General features: G+C 40.2%; 1 protein-coding gene and 1 long non-coding RNA gene across 5 annotated transcripts in view; one reads left to right on the forward strand and one right to left on the reverse strand.

The window, feature by feature from the left end:
* Nucleotides 1–10353, forward strand: part of NDUFAF6 (NADH:ubiquinone oxidoreductase complex assembly factor 6) — a 31931-nt gene extending 21578 nt beyond the window's left edge. For all 4 annotated transcript variants that reach the window (XM_040494021.1, XM_040494022.1, XM_040494023.1 and 1 more), the window contains 5 exons: nucleotides 1156–1258; nucleotides 2293–2426; nucleotides 2852–2953; nucleotides 7416–7472; nucleotides 10206–10353. In XM_040494021.1, the coding sequence (XP_040349955.1) occupies nucleotides 1156–1258; nucleotides 2293–2426; nucleotides 2852–2953; nucleotides 7416–7472; nucleotides 10206–10334 (525 nt within the window). In that variant the 3' untranslated portion in view covers nucleotides 10335–10353. The remainder of the gene's footprint in view (nucleotides 1–1155; nucleotides 1259–2292; nucleotides 2427–2851; nucleotides 2954–7415; nucleotides 7473–10205) is intronic.
* A 1390-nt stretch (nucleotides 10354–11743) lies between these two features.
* Nucleotides 11744–20061, reverse strand: part of LOC121042725 (uncharacterized) — a 24871-nt gene continuing 16553 nt past the window's right edge. The window contains exon 3 of the long non-coding RNA XR_005796406.1: nucleotides 11744–11862. This is a non-coding gene — a long non-coding RNA (uncharacterized LOC121042725). The remainder of the gene's footprint in view (nucleotides 11863–20061) is intronic.

Here is a 20061-nt window from a genome sequence, read left to right on the forward strand (position 1 = left end):
TGGAATATTATTAATACTTTCTCCAGTTAAAAAGAATCAGGTACTGATATGTGCTCCAACATGGATGACCCTTAAAAATGTGCTAACTGAAAGAAGCCAGATACAAAAAACTACATATTGTATCACTGCATTTTTATAATGTCCTGAGCAAACAAATCCATGGAGACAGAAAGTAGGTGAGTGGTTTGTTGGGGGATGAGAGAAGGGAGAAGTGGGAAGTTACTGCTTAATGGATACAGGGTTTCTCTTTGAGGCGGGAAAACAGTGTGAGATTAGATAGTGGTGATGGTTGTACAACTTGGTGAATATACTGAAAACCACTGAATTGTACATTTTAAAAGGGTACATTTTACAGTATGTGAATTATGACTCAATTTTTAAAAAATGTAAAGATTGGACATAATTTTTTTCACCTGGGATCATTGCTAGTGCCATTTTCTTCTGAATAAAAAATAAAGAGGAAGGGGTATATTTCCTTGGCAGTAGGGTCTTTGTGGATGTATTATTATAAAAGTGGCTAGATGTTCTTAGCCTGAGGTTTACATTTTTTGGTTTCTGGAATATAATGTGATCAGGTAAAGTAATCACCCCCGTTACTTTATGGAGCTTGGTTTCTTTGGGGTGGGGCCTGGTTATGATCTTTCCTTTTCTACACACCTTTTCTTTATTAAAAACATGGGCTTAACAGTTAAAATGTATAGATTTGAATCCTATCCTCACCATTTACTAGCTTTGTGACCTGTGGCTCCATTTCCTCATCTGCAACATGGAAAAAGCATTAATTCTTTATTTGGGGGGAGGGGGGAGGTTTCCAGGATTAAAAAGATAATGTCTAAAGTGCTTAAGTCAGAGCTCAGTTAAGTCAGTGTCTCATGATTTCTTGGGCTTTTGAAGGAATTAAAAATTAAGCTAACCCCATGTCTGGGGTGATTTGTGCATTGAGATTATTCCCAAGGTATTCTTTTGAGGGGTGATTTGTAATTACTGAATGTGTAGGACTTTAATATTTTAATTTTATTTTAACCTTATTGTGTACTAAACAATATATACTAATTATTTTTATTCTTTATTAATTCTTCAGGGCAAAAAATGGTGCTTTTCTTTATAAAATATTGATAATTCATCAAACTTTATTTGCATTTTGTTTGACTATAGGAAAAAAATTTGGATGACAAACCATATCGTAATATCCAGGAACTGGAAAACTATGCTGAAAACACTCAGAGCTCTCTTCTTTATTTAACACTAGAAATATTGGGTAAGTCTTTTTTTCCGGTTTTATAAGTCTGTTTTCAAAGAAAATACCTCTCAGACTTCACTCTTTCATAATCTGACAGTCTAATTGGTTTAACACGAAGGTTTTCTTCACACCATCTGTAAAGGAATGGTTTTTTGTTTGTTTTCTTTAGCAAAAAGGGGAATATATATATCTTTCTTTGGAGTGCAGACTAATCAAAATACTCAGGCTCTCATAAAAGTACTTTAGCTACCTCATGGGAATGCTGTAATCAATAATCTGGTAATTACAGGTGATTTTTCTTTTTCAAGTGTCTCCTACAATTTGGAAGACCTGGGGCCTGACTCTTCCTTCCCTGTCAATAAAACTTCCCCGTGTAAGAAAAAATAAAAAGTAGAAAATATAAAACTGCGTTTCTCAAAGTTCTTGCAAGACTTTTCTTTCTCTGTCCTCTTAAAAATAAATAAAACAAACAAATTTAGATGATCCTTTTCCTCATCTACTTTGTTTTAAGTTGGTGAGGTCTTATTGTAATGAGGAGATTGTTTGGATCAAGGACAATACCCTCTCTTTTGAAGAAGGTAATATATCTTTATGTCACCCTAAAGGAGTAACACAAGTCCCTATTGAGATTCCCAGGCTCATTCCGCCTGTATGCCCGGTGACATGTTTGCCAACACAATGAAAGGAGGAAGCAAAGAGCAGACGGTTTGTCAAGCGTATGCTTAAAATGAGGTCATATGGAAATTGCATTGAGGAGAAGAAATGGAAGACTTGTAATGTTTTTCCAAGATAGCTGATTAAAATTCCAAATGTGTTCTCAGTGTTCTGTAGTCTGAGGAAAACACTTTCATTTAAAAGTTGAGGTTCAGAAACCTGTTCAGTGGTAAACAGTCAGCTTGTCTTTGTGCCCAGTTTTGCTCACATAAGTCTTGTTTTTCAGATATAACACACAAGGTAAACACCTACTTTTACATGTTTAGGTGATTTCTCCAAGCTGCCTCTATTGATTTGTTGTGCATGTAAGCCATGTTGCTTCATTTCTAAAATCCTAGGTGTAAAGGATCTTCATGCAGATCATGCCGCGAGTCACATTGGAAAAGCGCAGGGCATTGTCACTTGCTTGAGAGCAACGCCCTATCATGGTAGCAGAAGAAGAGTGTTCCTTCCCATGGAAATTTGTATGCTGGTAAGGCTGTTACTTGTTTCCTCTAATAATTTACTTCAGGAACATGGGGAGGGACATTATCTCTTGGTTCTTTGCTTCATCTGTTCAAGTAACTGCTTTGAAATGAATGCTAATTGCTTTTTTGCCCCAGTTATCACATCAGAATTTTATCAGTCGGGCACCTGAGATCAGTGGTGGGTCCATATGTTTCCTTGCTTGTATAATTTTGTTCTACCCGCAACTGCTGTTAATTAACATCTTGTCGCATATTCTTCTAGGAGTGTGTGTGTATGTGTGTCTGTAGGTGCAGACACAAGTGTGTGTACATGTATTTTCAAAAACAAAATAAACATTGTACTGTAGATTCTATTCTGTCACCTGTTGTTCTTGAACTAAGGTAAAGTGTGCTTTTAGATTCCTAACGTAATGTGTATTTTCCCACACAGCATGGCGTTTCACAAGAGGATTTTCTACGGCAGAACCAAGCTAAAAATGTGAGAGATGTGATATATGACATTGCCAGCCAGGCACACTTGCACCTAAAGCATGTAAGTAGGCTCTCTGCCAAATTATTTAGGAAACTACTATTTCTAGATGTGGCTGTTCCTCGAGCATAGTTAGGGTTCCTGGTCTTTACTCCATTTCTCATTGAAATCCCAGTAGATTTTTTAATAGTCATTTTTTTTTTTTTAACGTTTATTCATTTTTGAGACAGAGAGAGACAGAGCATGAATGGGGGAAGGTCAGAGAGGGAGACACAGAATCTGAAACAGGCTCCAGGCTCTGAGCCGTCAGCACAGAGCCCGACGCGGGGCTCGAACTCACAGACCGTGAGATCATGACCTGAGCCGAAGTCAGCCGCCCAACCGACTGAGCCACCCAGGCGCCCCGAAATCCCAGTAGATTTATCTCAGGCACTCTTGAAAACTTTCTCCAGTTTTTTATGGTCCCCCTGTCTCCCTCTCAGCAGATGAACACATCCTTTACCGAGCAAGCCCAGCCTCGGCTTCCTCGGTGAGCTCCTTTGTGCTCTGTGCACCCACCAGCTCTCACTCTCAGGGGACAGGCTGTCTCTGCCCTGCCAGGGCTGATGGCTCCTCTCCCAGGAGCTCATGTCCTCAGTGTCCGCAGCTGGCCTGATAACTCACCCCTTTTCTAGGCAGCCTTCGGATATTCTGTGGCACATTTCCCCCCTCCCGGTTAAACTTTAGTGAGTAAGTGGCTACATTCACTGTTACCTCAAGGCCAGCAGGACCATGGCACCGTTCGTTGTGCTATCATTTCACTTCCATCCTGCCTATTCTAATAATAGGCATCACCAAATAATCTCCTTATTGCCACATTAGGGGGCACTTAAAACTCTCATTCATGCTAACTCTTTCTGCTATTGACATCATAGACGTTTTTGCTCCTTGAAACTTTCTTTTCTTTTTTTTAAATTTACATCGAAGTTAGTTTTTTTTTTTTTAAATTTTTTTTTTAATGTTTATTTATTTTTGAGACAGAGAGAGACAGAGCATGAACGGGGGAGGGTCAGAGAGAGAGGGAGACACAGAATCCGAAACAGGCTCCAGGCTCTGAGCTGTCAGCACAGGCCCGATGCGGGGCTCAAACTCACGGACTGTGAGATCATGACCTGAGCCGAGGTCAGATGCTCAACCGACTGAGCCACCCAGGCGCCACTACATCCAAGTTAGTTAGCATGTAGTGCAATAATGATTTCAGGGGGAGAATCAGGTGATTCATCCCCTGGTGTTATATAACACCACCTTGAAACCTTCTACTATCTTCTTCCCTTGGTTCTCTGACTTAGCCTCTAAACTGGTTCCTGATTTCTCCTGCATGTCACTTTAGGTGTTTTCCTAACAGTTCTTCATCTTTTCTCAATCTGTACCTTGTCTTCTGTTGACTCCCCCACAGTTCTTTTTTTTAAAGATTTTATTTATTTATTTTTAATTTTTTTTTAAGTTTATTTATTTTGAGACAGGGGAGGGGCAGAGAGAGAGGGAGAGAGAAAATCCCAAACAGGCTCTGCATTCTCAGTACAGAGCCCAATGCGGGGCTTGAACTCATGAACTGTGAGATCAGACCTGAGTCAAAATCAAGAGTCAGCCACTTAACTGACTGAGCCACCCAGGCAACCCTTTAAGATTTTATTTTTAAGTAACCTCTACACCTGATGTGGGGCTTGAACTCACAACCCTGACATCAAGTCTCAGGCTCCAATAACTGAGATAGCCAGGTGCCCCCTTCTCCCCTTTCTTGAAACTATGTCCTTCATCTGAATCATGCTATTCCTTCCTGATTCTCCTAGAACCATTTCTTCATTTTAGTGTCTCCTGAAAACTTGGTGGAAACTTTTTATCTCCCTGATTCTCATGATGCTCTTTCTCCCTGGTTCTTCTTGTGAACCTTTTTCTTTTCCGTTTGTTTGTTTGTTTTCTGAGCCTCAGTGGATCCTAAAGACCTTGTCATTTACCTGCAAACCTCAGGTCCCTTGTACTTGCTGTTTTTCTGCTTGGAAGATGTTCTTCACCCCCAACTCCTCCACTCCCAACCTCATAGGCAGCATCAAATATCACCTTATCAGAAAGATTCTTCCTGGCTACCTTATCTAAAATAACAGCCTCCTTTTCCATCCCCTCAGTCCCTTTACCTGGCCTCGTACTTCTCACTGCCTGACACAGAATGTAAGTGACTTTGGTTCTATGCTGCATTCTTCAACATCTAAAGTGCGTGGTACATTACAGGCACTCAGTAAATTTTTGTGAAATATTAAATAGGTAATCAGATTGTAAGCTTTTTGAGGGCGAAGATTCTATATTAATCTTTTTCTGAATTTTCTGAAGCATAGTTCTCTACCACAATGGAGGTATAGGTAAAATACATGGAACTTTAGATGAGAAATCACTTAAAACTAGCAGAGTTTTAGATAAGGTCTGAGAATACAACGGAATCATAAATGCAGGAATGCCCTGAGTTGGAACCTGACTAGTCCCAGTTGATGGACACTTAAGGCATCTGAAAAATACAGATTCCCAGGCCTTACCCCCTGGTGATACAGTAAACCTGGGATGGGGCCAGGAATTAAAATTTCCAAATGATTTTAAACACCAGGTTTGAAAACTACTGGTTTGTAGGTTATGTGAAATAGGATCCTGGAAAACAGGCTTGGAAGGGTGGACCGAAGGAAGATAATAGAGTTCGGGAAGATTTGAGAGGCACTGGAGCACAGTGGATGACAGTGCAGACTCTGGAACCAGAATCTGACTTTCAGTCCTAGCTCTGCCATTTCCTGATCACATGATCTTCACCTCTGCCCCTCACTTTCCTCCTCTGGGAAAGAAGGTCATATTAGGGCTGAACTCAAAGAGCTGTGATTTGGATAAATGAGTTAATGTGTGTAAGACTTTATAACCATGCCTGGCATATCATAAGTGACATGTGAGTGGGCTCCCTTCATCATCGCCACCATCAGGTAGAGCAGTGACAGTAGTGTTGCACATTAGAGAACCTGGCCAGCAGTGTTTGAGACAAATTTGGGGGGTGGGAGATCATTTAGGAGGCTTATTTAGGAGAGAGAGAAAGAAGGTCTGACTTAGGGTAAATGTTTAGATATGTTTATATAGATTTATACACACACACAACAGAGGAGGAATCAACTAGACTTGACAGATTGGGTGGTAGCAGGATCGGGAAGAGGGAAGGCTGCACAGAGTTCAGGTTTAGGTGATGATGGTGCCGTTCAGAGACTACTGTGAAAAGCAGCGGTGTGCTGGTGCTAACCAGGAGCCTCTGGGCCAGCTGTTGGACATCTCTGAATTTAAGGGGATTTGAGGCCACCTAGGGAGATGGGCTATTGAAGACTGCAGGATTGGGACTTTGAAGGGAGGTCAGAACTGGAGATAAAGATTGGGGAGTCATCCACATAGAAAGCCTCTGGTTAAAGTTCTAAGTATGGGTGGTGTTGCCCGAGGAGAAAGTACATCTAGACATGAGGACCAAGGGCAGGACCCAAGGCCCACCTCCACTTCTCAGGTAGAAGGGAAAAAAGGGCCAGTTACTAAGAAGAAGGGAAAGGAGCTAATGGCCAAAGAAGTACGTGCACTGAGAGTCAGTGTCTTGGAAACCAAAGGAGGAGAAAATTCTAAGAAAGGGGAATATTAAAGTTTTGCATGCTACAGAGAGGTTGAAAAGATGGGTATGGCAGTTAGTAAATTTTGGGTGATCTTGAAAAGAGCAATTTTAGTAGATGGTTGAGGGTAAGACCAGAGTGCAGGGGGTTAAGATGTCAGGAGGTAGAGGCAGTATCTGACCATGTAAACGAAGACCCGCAGACAAGAGTGGGCTTGGTGAGCGCAGGATGATGGGCATCAGCGTGAGTGGATCAGGGCTTCGTGGTCCAGGGTAGTAGGGAGTCAGGCGGGATAGAAGAGGTTGGAGCCAAGATGTAGAAGCCCTGGGATTCCAAAATGAAGAGATAAGACTTGGTGTATCAAGGGGTTAAGTTAAAGAAAGTAAAAATTAAAATAAATTTTAAAAAATGTTAAACAGAAAACAAAATAATTCATTTGGCAGCCTGTATAAACTGAATTAAAGGTCGAGAACCAGGCAGGAAGATCAGTTAGGAGGCTTTTACATTCGTGTAACCAGGAGATACTGACGATCGAAGCTAGGGAGGTGCAGGGACTTCTTAATGCAAGTATTTCCTCACTCACCCCTCACCACAGAGCTGGAGGGCCAAAGTTGTGGGTGTTATTAGGCAGCTGGAAAAGGCCAAAGCCAATCCGTAAGAAAGAATGAGATTCTTATTAAAGTACCTTTTCCAGAGTCTTTTAGGCTTAGGAGATTAATTTTAATTGGCAGGAGAGCTATTTTCTGACCTTTCAGAGAAGCCCTAGCTGTGTTGTTAAACTTCTGGTATTGCTTTGTGTTCACTTTCAGAGGGAGAGTGTTTATCTCCAGAAATATTTATGTTTGAAACCGGTTTCCTTTTGTCTTCCTTTGTAGGCTAGGTCCTTCCACAAAAGTGTTCCTGTGAAAGCATTTCCTGCTTTTCTTCAGACGGTAAGTGGATTAACAGAGAAGGCTGGTTAATTACTGAAGCAGATGTGTATGATCTCTTTTTCTGTTTTATAAAGTTCCCAATGAAGTTCTTTAGTTTGGAGTCTTTGTGTTTGCTTCCCTCCCTTAATGGTGGGTTTTGTGAGTTATGTTCAGTTTTTGATTACGGTCATGCCTGTAGTTCGCAGAGGCGGGTGAGTGGAGTCCTCAGACTCCGTAGGTCTATACAGGTGTGTGTGTGTGCGCGCACACACACACACACACACACACACCCCACTAGCCAGACTTTCCCTTTGAACCAAATCCTAATTTGTGAATGTCCAGTTGAGCTCTAATTATGAGGTCACGTTTCACCTGTATTTAATGGAATCTTCTCCTAGTTGTAAAAACTAAATTCTCAGAATGGAGACTTAGACAATATAAAAATAATAAAAGAAAATAACAATCACCTATCATTCTGGGACCCAGACATAACCACTATTTACTCTGTTTTTTTTTTTAATGAATTTCTGTATATAGTTGAAATCACACTTTACATGTCATTGTCTTACTTATCAAGCGTCTAGCCACATCATTAAATATATTTGTAACTACAATATTTAATGGCTATATAATATTCTATCATATGTTTGTACCTTGACTTCATTAACTATTCCTTAAATTGGATATTATAAACTATTAAAAATGAACATAGAATTCTTAGAGATGGAAAGTTGATCATAAAATATTACCTATGACTTAATGTTACAGAACATTATGAATAATGTGAGCTCTTTTTTCTAAAAAAAAAAAGACAGCATGTGAAAGTACATCAAAATATCTTCAAAGTTTTTTTCTTTCCTTCTCTTTAAAATTTTTTTTCATTTTTTTTTCTTTTTTTTTTTTTTTTTTTTGAGAGAGAGCGAGAGAGCGCGCATGAGCAGGAAGGGGCACAAAGAGGGGGAAACAGAGGAGCTGATAGCAGTGAGCCTGATGTGGGGCTTGAACTCATGAACCGTGAGATCATGACCTGAGCCGGTCAGATGCTCAACTGACTGAACCACCCAGGCATCCCTCTTTTAAAAATTTTAATGCTACAAATGAATCTGATATATCTATATATGTATGCATGTGTTATACATGCCTAACATCACAAATACCCATGAACTCACCACTCAACCCAGGAGCTAGAATGTCACCATTAAATCCCATTCATGTGTTTTCCCCCATCTCATCCCCCTGCCTCTGCCTGCCTCCTCCAAGTAGCTATCCTGAATTTTGAATTTATTAACCTTTTTCTTCTATTCCACCAAGGATTTTCCCCATTTTATATATTCCTAAACAATACATTGTTTAGTTTTATTTTTGAGCTTTATAAAAATGGATCATACCTGTTTATGTCTTCTAGGTCACACACGCGCGCACACACACACACACACACACACACACACACACGCTCATCCATATTACTTCATCTAGCTATAGTACACTCATTTCACTGCAGTATATTTAATTTTGTGAATAGTATACCTTTTTTTTTTTTTGGTCAGAGACCTTCTAGATTGTTTCCAGGTTTTTTGCTAATATAACACAAAGCAGCTGTGCACATTCATGCACATATCTCCTGTTATATACAAGTTTAGGGTTTAAAAAGTAGATGCTGAGTTTGTACGTATCCTCATCTGTCTTTAAGTGTATAGAAAAAAAGTCTGGGAGAAAATACAATCCTTCTTCTTGTCTTTTGGCTCATAGTCCAGAGAATCCACAGCAGGATCTCTGTTGGATCACGCAGGGTGTACTGCAGACATTAGGGGGAGCTGTGCATGTGGACCTAGAGGGCAAGAGGTGCCTCTTAGGAGTTTGTGCAAAACCAAGTGGATTCTCTGTTAAATAAATAAATATTTAATAAAATAAATTTTATTGAAATAAGATTAAAAGGTACAGATTAATAAAAATAACTGAAAACCATAAAATAAAGAGCACTGTGTTCCATCCTGTTCCTCAATCCTCATGAAAGCTGTATCGAGTTTTATGTGACGGGGGAGGAATGGGGTGATATTTATAGGGACCTGTGATGGTTCTCCCAGGTTGCAAATTGTTTTCTAGCAAGAACATGGAGACCCATTAAATTTTTCCACAAAATAAGTTTATAAATGAACAACTTGAGCTCCTCATTTCTGTGGGAGTGGGGTGGAGTGATGGCATTCACTGTCCTTGACTGAAACACCCCTTTTGTTTTCTACAGAATCTAGTAATAACACCTGACAAACAGTAATTTCTCTAATCTTTTACACATTTCTGCCATAACCGTATAAATTATGATCAGAATTGGCTTGGTATTTCTAGTACTAGCTCTTTGATCCTGTTTTACTGGCCTAATAGAAACTTCTTAGAAGATGCCTTTGGGGCATCTGGGTGGCTCACTTGGTTAAGCATCTGACTCTTGGGTTTCAGCTCAGGTCATTTTTTTTTTTTTCTTTTAATTTTTTTTAATCTTTATTTACTTTTGAGAGCGAGAGACAGAGTGTGAGCCAGGGAGGAACAGAGAGAGAGGGAGACACAGAACCCGAAGCAGGCTTCAGACTCCGAGCTGTCAGCACAGAACCTGACACGGGGCTTCAACTCACAGAGCATGAGGTCATGACTGAGCTGAAGTCTGATGCTTAACCAATGAGCATCAGAGCCACCCAGGTGCCCCATTTTCTTTTAAAAACTTAATTATTCTATGATCTAATGACCATTATTCTCCTTTTCCAGGTTGCCCTGGAGGACTATTTAAAGAAAATTCAACAGGTGGATTTTGACATATTCCACCCATCTTTACAGCAGAAGAATACACTACTACCATTATCTTTGTATGTTCAGTCATGGAGAAAAAGATATTAAAATAATTTTATGGCATTGATCTTTACTTTTATTAGTTTTACAGAAGTATACTAGTTACAGTTCTTGTTTACAAATAACAGGAGATGTTTACTTAAGAATTTTTAGGATGGGTGTGTGCAGCTCACAGGCTTGATGAGATGTTGCTGGGGGACCAGAGTGCCACAACACTGCCCAGGCTCTGCCACAGGCACCAGGGCTGTCACCAGCAGCCCAGACAGTGTCGGTGTCTGCTGTGCTCTGTCAGGTCGGAGCCCCCAGGAGGGAGTGTGGTTTGAGCTGTACTGATGCTGCAGGCCGTGTTCAGCCACCAGGGGGCAGGAGAGTTAACGTCTCCTCCCTGCCTCACCGCTGGAGAAGAGCACAGGGGCTCAAGGAGCACCCAGCTTCCGTGTGGAGCAGCCACAACTCGAGGGGCCAGTACAGCTGGGGGTCATGAATAGCGAAGTTAATATTCGAGGAGTGTCAATCACTATCGTGAGGGCTTTATCTCCCTAACATTTCGTCTTTACGACTCTGAAAATTTACCATGATAAAAGAACTTCTTTAAGGTAAGCTAGCTGGCTGTCAAGAGCTAGAACCCTAATTTGACTTTAAAAAGCTGACTTGAAAGTTTCACTGTTTTTTTTAACCCCGCTGCTTTACAATCTGTCCCTCAGCGTTATGACCAAAACTTCATTAACAAAATGTGTATTAATGTAAAGTATATTACCAAAATTGTATTGAGCATTCATAAAGGGGATACTACATTTTTAAAAACGAGTATACTAGCTAAGCTACTAGTATAAGCTCTGGCTGTATACTTTCATCCATGTTCTCATTTGATTTTGAAAAAGAGAACTAAGGATTTTTGGGGGGTAATTAAAAAATATTAATCATAAAATATATACTAACTACAAAAAATGTAGTTGTGTGCACTTGCTGGTCATTGGAAGATCTGGACTCTGAGTCTCTGACTGCAAGGCCAGGGTTATGCCACAGTTTCCTTTTCCCGCCCTTTCAGTGGTCCTGTCTCCTGCCCACTCACACCTCTGGTGTTCCGTCCCTCCATCTCATCTCTAAACCTTCGGTTGGAATTAGTGCCTACTTCCATCGTGAATCAGTGATGGCTTAAGATACTACGTTTTTGCAAAAAAAAACTCAAACCGAGAGCTGCTTGAGGGCAAGACTACATTGTTTTATTCATCGTGGGGTCCCACAGCACCCAGAATGGCTTCTGATATAGAGTACGTAGAGAATAACAAGTGTGTGTCTGTGTGAACATGCAAGGTGGTTGTATGTGTGAGTATACTCTTGACAGTGATGCTGAAGGAATATCCTTATAGTTTGATTCTGTGACTTTAGAGCCTTGTAGCTTATCTACAAGCGGCTAGTAAAAGGAAATGGGACACGTTGCTCTTGGGATTCGGAATGGCCCTGAGCTGAAGAGTTCATCAGAGCCATTCTTTGTTAGGAAGCATTGCCTGTGGGTCTTCCCAGGTCAAATCTGGCAGCAATCGTCTACTAAGCATCTTGGTTCCTGTCTAAGGGTCTTAAAAAGAAGGGTTTAAACACGCAAGTGGATTACTGGATTCCTTATTGGCTCAGAAACCAATTTACTATTAGGTAAATAATTTCAAAATACTCTCTAAGCCATTTTAAATTTGATGCTTAGAAATTTGGATGAACTCAAGTTTGCAGTCTCCTGGAGATTAAAGTGGGGTCTTACTCAGTGACATTTACCGTACTATTAACTTCATGGCAGAAAAGACACTCCCTTAGATGGTGCCAACATTGTTTTTCACTTTTCAAATTTCTGGGATTGTTTTTTATTAGAGCATTGTAAAGGAGTCCGATACGTTTTCAAACCATGTAAGATGTATTTTGGTATTGAACAGGTGGAGAGCAACAGATGACCAATGTTAAGTATAAATTACAGATTAATTTCAGTGTAGGTAAAGTTGCACATCGTCATAAAATACGTTCTGAGTAGTTCCCACTCACCTGGCAGGACTCTTCCTCTCTTTTTAATTAAATGTCTCCTTTTGACAAAATTAAATTACTCTTGAGAAACGTAACAGCAGCTAACACTCAGTGGAGCCCGAATTTGGACAGACGAAAGCTCTGTACCATTATGCATTAATCTTTACAGAGTTACTTCTCTGTATTTATTTTCCAAAGGATAAAACTGCCTCAGAGATGTTCAGTTCGAGGTCACATAGCCATTATAACTAGAGCTGGATGTCAAACCCACATTAGTTCATTGCCAAAGCCCACAACCCATGTATTTTTACCATTCTTGAGACTGTAAAATAAACGGCCAAGTTTAAAAGCTCCAGGGCACGACTTTTTCAAAAAGGAGTATTATTGTATGTATTTTAGGTACAGATTAGGTTAAAAAGTACGGTTACATAAATTCCAACTACAAATTAGGTGAGAGAAATAAATAGGCAACTGGAATAGATACTAAGTGCTGGCCATGGGGTCTATACAGGAGAGACACGTTGCCACTTTGGAGGTCAAAAAGGTCTTCCAGAGAAGGTAGCATGTGACAGTGTCAGGAAGGTTGGGTAGGACCCAGAGTTTGGGGAGGGGTGTAGCTGTAGGGAGGTCCTGGCTGAGGCGGCAGTGGGAACAAAGGCCAGGAGGCAAAACGGATAGCCTGTGTGAAGACCCAATATTTTGGCTTTAACTTAAGTAAAAAAGAACAGAATGTAATGTCCAGAGTTCTCAGAAAAGTCTGTGAATAAAATGTGGCCACATCCTCTGGTCCAGTGAGACATTCTGAATGAAGATCAAAGAGTTGTGAGTTTATATTTTGCCTGTTTCACCAAATCCCTACGTGCCCTTGGATCTGTTTTAGCTCTTATAAATAGGATTTCTCTGAAGACACTGGCCTAATAACCTTGTCCAGAAAGATCCACAAAGTTGTAAACATTATGCAGACAGTTATTGAAAACAAAACATTATCCCGTTTGTACCTGTAAGGAGGACTGAGCAAGAAACCACTAACACCCAGAACTGAGAAGGGTAATGGCAGTGGGTTGGAAGGAGCGGGGAGGAGCTGGGGAGTGAGGGAAGAATCCATTAAGTAACTGGCACTTCAACAAGGCCTGCTTTCTCCTCTGAGAAACATATTTCTTGGCTACCTAAAAAGGTATTTCTAAAAAATTCAGACCCTTCAGATCAGAAAAAGGGTGATAAGCAGGGAATGTCATTACATTTATGGAACAATGGATAGATGGATGTGAATTTTTCCATCAAATCGGTATATACCAGGTAAAGGGGTTTGTTCAGTAAAAGGGATATTTGGCACATTAAATATGTAACTCATCTGTAGTATAAGCTGAGTAAAGACATTTTAAAAGTTTAGATACAGAGTAGTATGGTGTTTTCAAGCACTTCTTATAAGAGTGTGGGCTTCTTATAAGAGTGTGGACTGCCTGGGTTCAAAACCCAGGTCCACCACCCTGATAGCTGTGTAACTGCAGCGAGTTACATGAACTCCAGTGTCTCAGTTGCTCCATTTATAAAATGGGCAAAATTATATCTATCTCAACAGTTGTTATGAGGAGTGAATGAATTAATACACGTAAAGTGCCTGGAACAATGACTTAGATGTTCTAAATAAACATTAAATGATGTGTCCGTAATACACAGAAGTCACACACTGGCAGCCTGAACCAAATGAGGCCAGCAGGCAGGGCCTCTGAAAAAGAACAAGACACTGAATGCCTTTGGGCTGAATGTGTACTCTGCATCCGGCCTCAGGCCCCAGGACAGGGGTCTCCCACCCAGCCCTACTCCTGTGTCAGTGTTACTTGCCTGCTCTCTAAGCAGTCGTGCTTGCTGGAGAATTTGTGGGTGGTGGATTAATAACAAGGGAACGCCAATCTGAGGCTGGCTTCACAAGCAGGCCCACTTTCTCCCCCAACCATATGGTAACTGTTGTTGGTGCATCTGTCCCTCGCTCAAAGTTCTCTGAGTGCAAGACAATGTTTTATTCATCTCTGTGTCCCCAGAACCTCCCATAAACCCTAGAGCCGCTCCATGCACCTTTGTATCTGAATGAACATGCTGTGGCATAGGGGTGATGGGCACTGAGGGGATGTGAACACGATGGGGCTCGTATGTGCAGGCCGAACTGGGGGTGCGTGTCAAGGGCGTGGGTGCTGCGTGGTACACAATGGCGTTGAAGAAACAAGGCTGTTGGGCACCGTGCAAAGCAGGGTGTGAGTGAGGAAGGAAAGATAAAGAAATCACAGACACACTCAGGTGTCTGGATTTTAAGAACGGGCACGAAATTTGAAAATAAATACTTTGCAAATGGTCCATAATACATGTATTTTGTGTATATGCACACGGATATTAATGCAGTATTACTGGTGTAATCATTTCTTGGATAAGGAGTACCTTTGAGTCAAATATGAGATACAGTGTCTTTATTCTTAGTTGATAAGTCTGAGGGGACCTTTGATTACCTGTACAAATACTGTTTACCTCTGAGTCACCCTTTTCTCCTGTTTGGTGTACTGTGCACTTTCCCTTTTTATTTTTAATCACGATTAATCTTCCCAGCTGCTTAGTTATATAATAATATCCCGTGTGTTTAAAACACAGGCCTACAGGTTGAATTTCTCAGACAGCAAGTTAGAACCACAGGATCTCTTTTACGGGTGCTACAAAGATTTTTTAGGAAGTCGATGTTAACGATTTGAGGAGCTATTTCACCCTCATATTAATTCCTTGCTGCAGTGGTTTTATCCTATATTAATCTTGTAGGTTGACAAACGAGTTGAGAAAGTTCTCATTTCAATGAATGAACATAAAGACACTTCCTCCATTCCTTGTGAGCTCCTCCATATGGCTGTTAGAAATCTGTTTCAGTCCCGGTTTGGAAGAATGTATAATGTACTCTTTCCTGAGACAGATTTTTTTCCCCCTGAGATTTTTTTTTTTTTTGATAACTAATGTGTTTGTTATTTTACACAAGTAATGTACGTGTGTTCACTGCAGAAATATTGGGAAAAAAATAAATACAAAAATATAAAGGAAAAATATTTTTAAATTCAACTATAATTTTACCAGGTAAGAGATGACTACCATTAACATTTTGGTCTATGTTCTTCCAACTTCTTCCTTGGCATACAAAATATACAAAATTGGTATCTTCTGTGTGTTGTTTTTAGTCTGCATTTTAGTTTAGTAATACAATGTAAAGTAATATAGTGTAAAAAGATATTGGAAAAATATTCTTAATTTTTATTCTACAGAACATTAGTGGGAGTATGTTTTCTTTCTTATTTTGCAATGATAATCTAAGTTGCACCTAGGGCCCTCAGCCTCCTGAGGTCAACCTTCCCTTTTTTAAAAAAGCTTTCTTTTTAACATTTTTATCTTTTTATTTTTTTAAATATTTATTTTTTGAGAGAGCACCAGTGGGGGAGGGGCAGAGAGAGGGAGACAGAGTGACAGGATGACAGCAGCAAGCCTGATGTGGGGCTCAAACCCATGAGCCGCAAGATCATGACCTGAGCTGAAGTCGGATGCTCAACTGACTGAGCCACCCAGGTGCCCTTTAAATTTTTATTTTAGAAAGAGAGAGTGAGGGGCGCCTGGGTGGCGCAGTCGGTTAAGCGTCCGACTTCAGCCAGGTCACGATCTCGCGGTCCGTGAGTTCGAGCCCCGCGATGGGCTCTGGGCTGATGGCTCAGAGCCTGGAGCCTGTTTCCGATTCTGTGTCTCCCTCTCTCTTTGCCCCTCCCCCGTTCATGCTCTGTCTCTCTCTGTCCCAAAAATAAATAAAACGTTGAAAAATAAAAAAAAATTAAAAAAAAATAAATAAAGGAATGTTCTAACTTTGTTAAAAACAAAAGATGCTTTGAGAATTGGGCAGTCACTCTCAACACATTACACAGTTCTAAATCTCCTTGACTATTTTCTTTTTTTCTTGTGGTTTTGGACAGGTACAAAGTAAAACAGGATTTTCATTTTGTTTCCTGACGAGTTAGCTCAGTGGTGAGCCATTGTAAAAGAAGTGGCATGCTGGGTGCCGGGCTTGACCAAGGAATGTGAGACAGATTAACAATAATTTAGCTCTATCCAAATGAATGTTCACTTAAGTAAAATTTCATGATTCATTTAGTGTGGATGGAGCTGGTGCCCATGAGGACCATTTTCCCCACTCAAGGCATCGTCTCCTTCTGTGGGAGTGGGACCAGTTTCCATTACTGGTTATGTGAGGAGATGCTTGTGGGATCTGTTATTTCTGTGATGTTTAGTGTCTCATATAGATGGAGACCCCGCCCAGTTGTTCAGCTCACCTTTTAAACTAGTTCTGGGGGCACGAGTTCTTATTCTCTCCAGCTTTTTCATGAGCGGGCCTCTGTGTGTGTGTGGTGGGGGGGGGGGGGGGCCGGGGGCAGGGATGGTGAGCAATAGATGACACTTGTGTTGCCTGAATGTCAGAGGCAAAATTACACCAGTAAGTGCCTACAATGTGTGGGCTCTGAAGGAAAAACCCAGCTGGGTCCTGGTGAGAACTGGAGGTGAAAGACACTTATTTTGCTCCCGCCAGAGGAAGACTTACTATTGCAACTAATCGCCAGTGCAGCTACCGTGGTCCTGGCTCATGGGATGTTCCTAGAAAATACACCTAGGAGGATGGAGAAGCAAGAAGGAAGAGGAAATTGAGGCAGGCATGGATCTGAGGGATGACTGCTTCCCGGAAAGGCTGCTCTCTTGTCCTGACCACGGAGCAGTCCACTGAGAGGCCTGGGCCTGGTTCTGCAGTTGTCCAGAATGCCCAGCGCACGGAGAGGTTGTTTCCTGGGGCAAAGGGCACTTTCTTGTCACTGGTAAATTTTCTCCCGTAATTAAATGGAAAAAAAAAAAAAAAAAAGCATCTGGCTCTTCCTCCATCTTTTTCCCTCTTTGTTCAAGGGAGAAAGGAGAAGTGTCCTTGTCTTGATTTTTAAATTTTTCAATCTTGATGCAAACTCCCCAGATGGGAGGTTTTTTTGTTTGTTTTTTTTTTTCCCCAGTGACATTTCTGGGATATAACTCATTAGATATGTGGTAGCAACTTAAATCACTATTTACGTTGACATGGCACTTCCTGGTGGGAGTTTTATCTTCCCTGAACCAAGGAAACCACACTAGGGAGAAGAGAATGTGGTTAAATGTTAAGTGTGACCCTATCTTAGGGATAGACCTCTTAACTCTGATTGTGAACATCAGCAATTTCTTCATGCACATCACTGAGTACATCCAGTGGTTCCAACTCCTCATTGTCTACACCTGGAATGAGTTGCCCAGGGAGTTTAAAAAAAAAAAAAAGATTTGTTAGTCACTCAGCAAACTGGATGCTCTGTTAGGGGCTGGGGAAGCAAGGATATCTATGGTGCCACAGCACCCCTTGTCATGCCAACAGTTTGGTTTTATGAGCCTTCCAGCAAATTCTTCCCTTTTGCTTATGCAAGTTTGAGAGTTGAATTTCTGTCACTCATAACCACAATAGCCTGGCCAACTGAGGGGCTGAGAGCCTGAAGGAATGAGATATATGTGCCATATCCTTTGCTGAGTTAAGAGGCACAACCGTCATCTTGCTGCTATATGACAGTGGGGACCAAGTGTGTGCTTATGAGTCTGTTTGCACGCACAGAGATAAATGACAAACTTTCATCATAGCCACTGTACATGCACTTTAGTTAAGGTAGGAAATTGCCTATAGATGTTGAATGTACCTAGTATTAGGAAAGAGAAGTTGGGCTAAATAGGGGAGCTTCCAGTAGAGCAACATTTTGGCCAATCATTTTTTAAAACATCTGTGAATGTGGAAACATCTTTGGAAATCCAGATTTTCATCATTTTGGTTTTCTTAGAGTGCCTCCCCTGTCTTGGGTTGCTGCCCCCTATTTGGGAGAGGAAGAAAGGAGTTATCAGTTGTGGCAGATAAGATTCAGTCAGTATCAATTCATAATGAAAATGGAATAAATTTTATTTTAAATCTTTGCTTTTGATGAACTAACTCCAATATAAACACCATGTGTATATCTAAATATTCAAAGGGCCAATAGGTCTGATTAATGGACTTTCTAAAATTGTGAGCTTTGGTCATGACCCTATCTTGGCATGTATTCCATGGGCAACTGAAAAGACTATGTATTTTGCTGTTGTTGGGTGAAGCGTTCCACAAACGTCAATTAAATCCTGTTACTTGATGATGTTTTATAACCTTGCTGATCCTGTCTAGCTGTTCGTCAGCTGTAGAGAGAGGCATGTTGGATTCTCCACCTATAACTGTGGATTTGTCTACTTCTCCTTTTCATTCTATTACCTTTCGCTTTACATATTTTGTAGCTGTTTGGTGCCTCCATCATATTTAAGATTGCTATATCTCCTTGGTGGATTTAATCCTTTTGTCACTACAAAATATGCCTATCACTGGTAAATTTCTTCACTCTGAAGTGTACTTTATTGATATTATAATAGCCACTCCTGTTTTCTTTTGATTAATGTTTGCATATGTTTTTTTTTTTTTTCTATCTTTTTACTTTCAACCTACCTATATTGTTACATTTAAGTGAGTTTCTTGTAGACAGCATTCAGTTGGGTCATATTTTCTAATCCATTCTGCCAATCTCTTTCAATTGATGGATTTAGATTATTTACATTTTTGAATTATTTTTATTTATTTATTGAAGTATAGTTGATATACAATGTTATATTAGTTTCAGGTGTACAGCATAGTGATTTGATAATTCTATACATTATGCTATGCTCACCAGGATAAATGTAGTTACCATCTGTCACCATACAATGTAATTACAATATTATTGCCTATATTCCCTATGCTGTAGCTTTCATCCCTGTGACTTATTTATTTTATAATTGGAAGTTTGCACCTTTAATCCCCTTCACCTATTTTGCCCCCTGGCTCCAACTCCTTCCCCTCTGGAAACTACCAGCTTGTTCTCTGTATTTATGATTCTGTTTCTGTTTGTTTCGTTTTTTAGATTCCACACAGAAGTGAAACTGTATGGTATTTGTCTTTGTCCTGTCTTATTTGATTTAGCATAATACCATCTAGGTCTATCCATGTTGTTGCAACTGGCAAGATCTCATCCTTTTTATGGCTAGTTCTCCATTGTATGTATATACCACATCTTCTTATCCATTCATCTAGTGATAAATACTTGGGTTGCTTCCATATCTTGGCTATTGTAAATAATGCTGCCATAAACACTGGAGTTCATGTGTCTTTTTGAATTAGTGTTTTTGTTTTATTCAGGCAAATACCTACTAGGAAAATTACTAGATCATAGGGTATTATATTTTTAATTTTTTGAGGAATCTCCATAGCTTAAATCCTTTTACATCTTCTGGCCTTCCCCTGCTTATAAATGCTTTTAAATATTTCCTCTATATACATTTAGAGGCACAAGAGACAGTGTTATAATTTTTGCTTTAACCATTAAACATAATTCAGAAGCTTAAGAGGAGAAGGAAATGTATTTACTCATAACTTTTACTTTCTGTTGTTCTTTCTCTCTTTGTGATATTCTGAGACTCCTTCCTTTTTCATTTCCTTTTTGTTTGGAGAACTTCCTTTAGCCATTCTCTTAAGATAAGTCTGATGATGACAAATTCATTTAGTTTTTCTTCAGCTGATAATGTCTTGATTTTCCCATTTTCTTTCTTTCTTTCTTTCTTTCTTTCTTTCTTTCTTTCTTTCTTTCTTTCTTTCTTT

This window comes from Herpailurus yagouaroundi, unplaced genomic scaffold, assembly GCF_014898765.1.
Source record: "Herpailurus yagouaroundi ecotype Mexico unplaced genomic scaffold, PumYag 186, whole genome shotgun sequence".
NCBI lineage: Eukaryota > Metazoa > Chordata > Mammalia > Carnivora > Felidae > Herpailurus > Herpailurus yagouaroundi.